The following is a 1,065-nucleotide window of genomic DNA, read 5'->3' as shown; positions in this document are numbered from 1 at the left end:
AGGGTGGAGGATGGAGGGAGGAGGGTGGAGGATGGAGGGAGGAGGGTCGGAGGATGGAGAGATGAGGGTGGAGGATGGGTGGAGAAGGGTAGAAGATGGGTGGAGGATGGAGGGAGGAGGGTGGAGGATGGGTAGAGAGGGTGGAGGAGGGATGGAGGACGGTGGAAGATGAAGGAGGAGGGCGGAGGATGAATGGAGGACGGTCTAGGTTGGATGGAGGAGGATGCAGGAGGACAGAGGAGGGTCAGAACGCAAGATGGCAGACGGAAAGGCAGGTGGGTATGAATAATGGGTGTACGTAGGCCCTGCGTCCCTGCTGGCCGGCCGCCTACCTGCAGGAACGTGCTTCTCCGGAGCTCCGCACACGTGATCCTCCCCGACCAGGACCTGTTGACGGTGTAGAAGATCCTCTGTATGACCTGCAAGGGAAAGGCTGTCAGCGGAGCGCCCGGACCCCCAGTGACACAGGACCCCGTGTCTCCGGCCGAGGTCCCGCCCTGCACGTGCCTGACAGCCGTGTCAGGGATGAGCACGCTTCTGGGTCACGGGGAGGCGCCAAGGGGGCCCACGGGGTCTGTCCGCCCACTAGCAGCGGCCCGGCCCGCTCAGATGGGTCCGTGCGGGTGACGGGACGCACCTGAGCTGGGACGGGGCTGTGGTCAGGACTTCCCGGAAGGCCAGGAGTCCTCACGGCGCGCTCAGGGAACAACCCGCTCTGACCACGTCCACAAACACACGTCACCACTGGGTCGGGAGCATCAGCGGAAGGCCGGAGAGGGCTGCACACCAGGCTCGGCTCTGAATCCCAGATGGGGATGGCCTGTCCTCACCTGTCCTCGTCCCATGACATCCCTCACCTGTCTCACCTGTCCTCGTCCCAAGACATCCCTCACCTGTTGTCACCTGTCCTCGTCCCAAGACATCCCTCACCTGTTGTCACCTGTCCTCGTCCCAGGACATCCCTCACCTGTCTCACATGTCCTCGTTCTAGAACATCCCTCACCTGTCCTCATCCCACGACATCCCTCACGTGTCCTCACCTGTCCTCGTCCCAGGACATCCCTC

The 1,065-nt window shown here is 63.2% G+C and overlaps 1 protein-coding gene across 1 annotated transcript in view; it reads right to left on the bottom strand.

The window, feature by feature from the left end:
* Positions 1 to 1,065, bottom strand: part of PPP2R3B (protein phosphatase 2 regulatory subunit B''beta) — a 53,692-nt gene that overhangs the window by 4,470 nt on the left and 48,157 nt on the right. The window contains exon 6 of the mRNA XM_040460084.1: positions 333 to 419. Coding sequence (XP_040316018.1) covers positions 333 to 419 — 87 coding nt within the window. The remainder of the gene's footprint in view (positions 1 to 332; positions 420 to 1,065) is intronic.

This window comes from Herpailurus yagouaroundi, unplaced genomic scaffold (genome assembly GCF_014898765.1).
Source record: "Herpailurus yagouaroundi ecotype Mexico unplaced genomic scaffold, PumYag 248, whole genome shotgun sequence".
NCBI lineage: Eukaryota > Metazoa > Chordata > Mammalia > Carnivora > Felidae > Herpailurus > Herpailurus yagouaroundi.
Note: the sequence above shows the minus strand (reverse complement) of the source record. Positions and strands in the feature narration are given on the sequence as shown.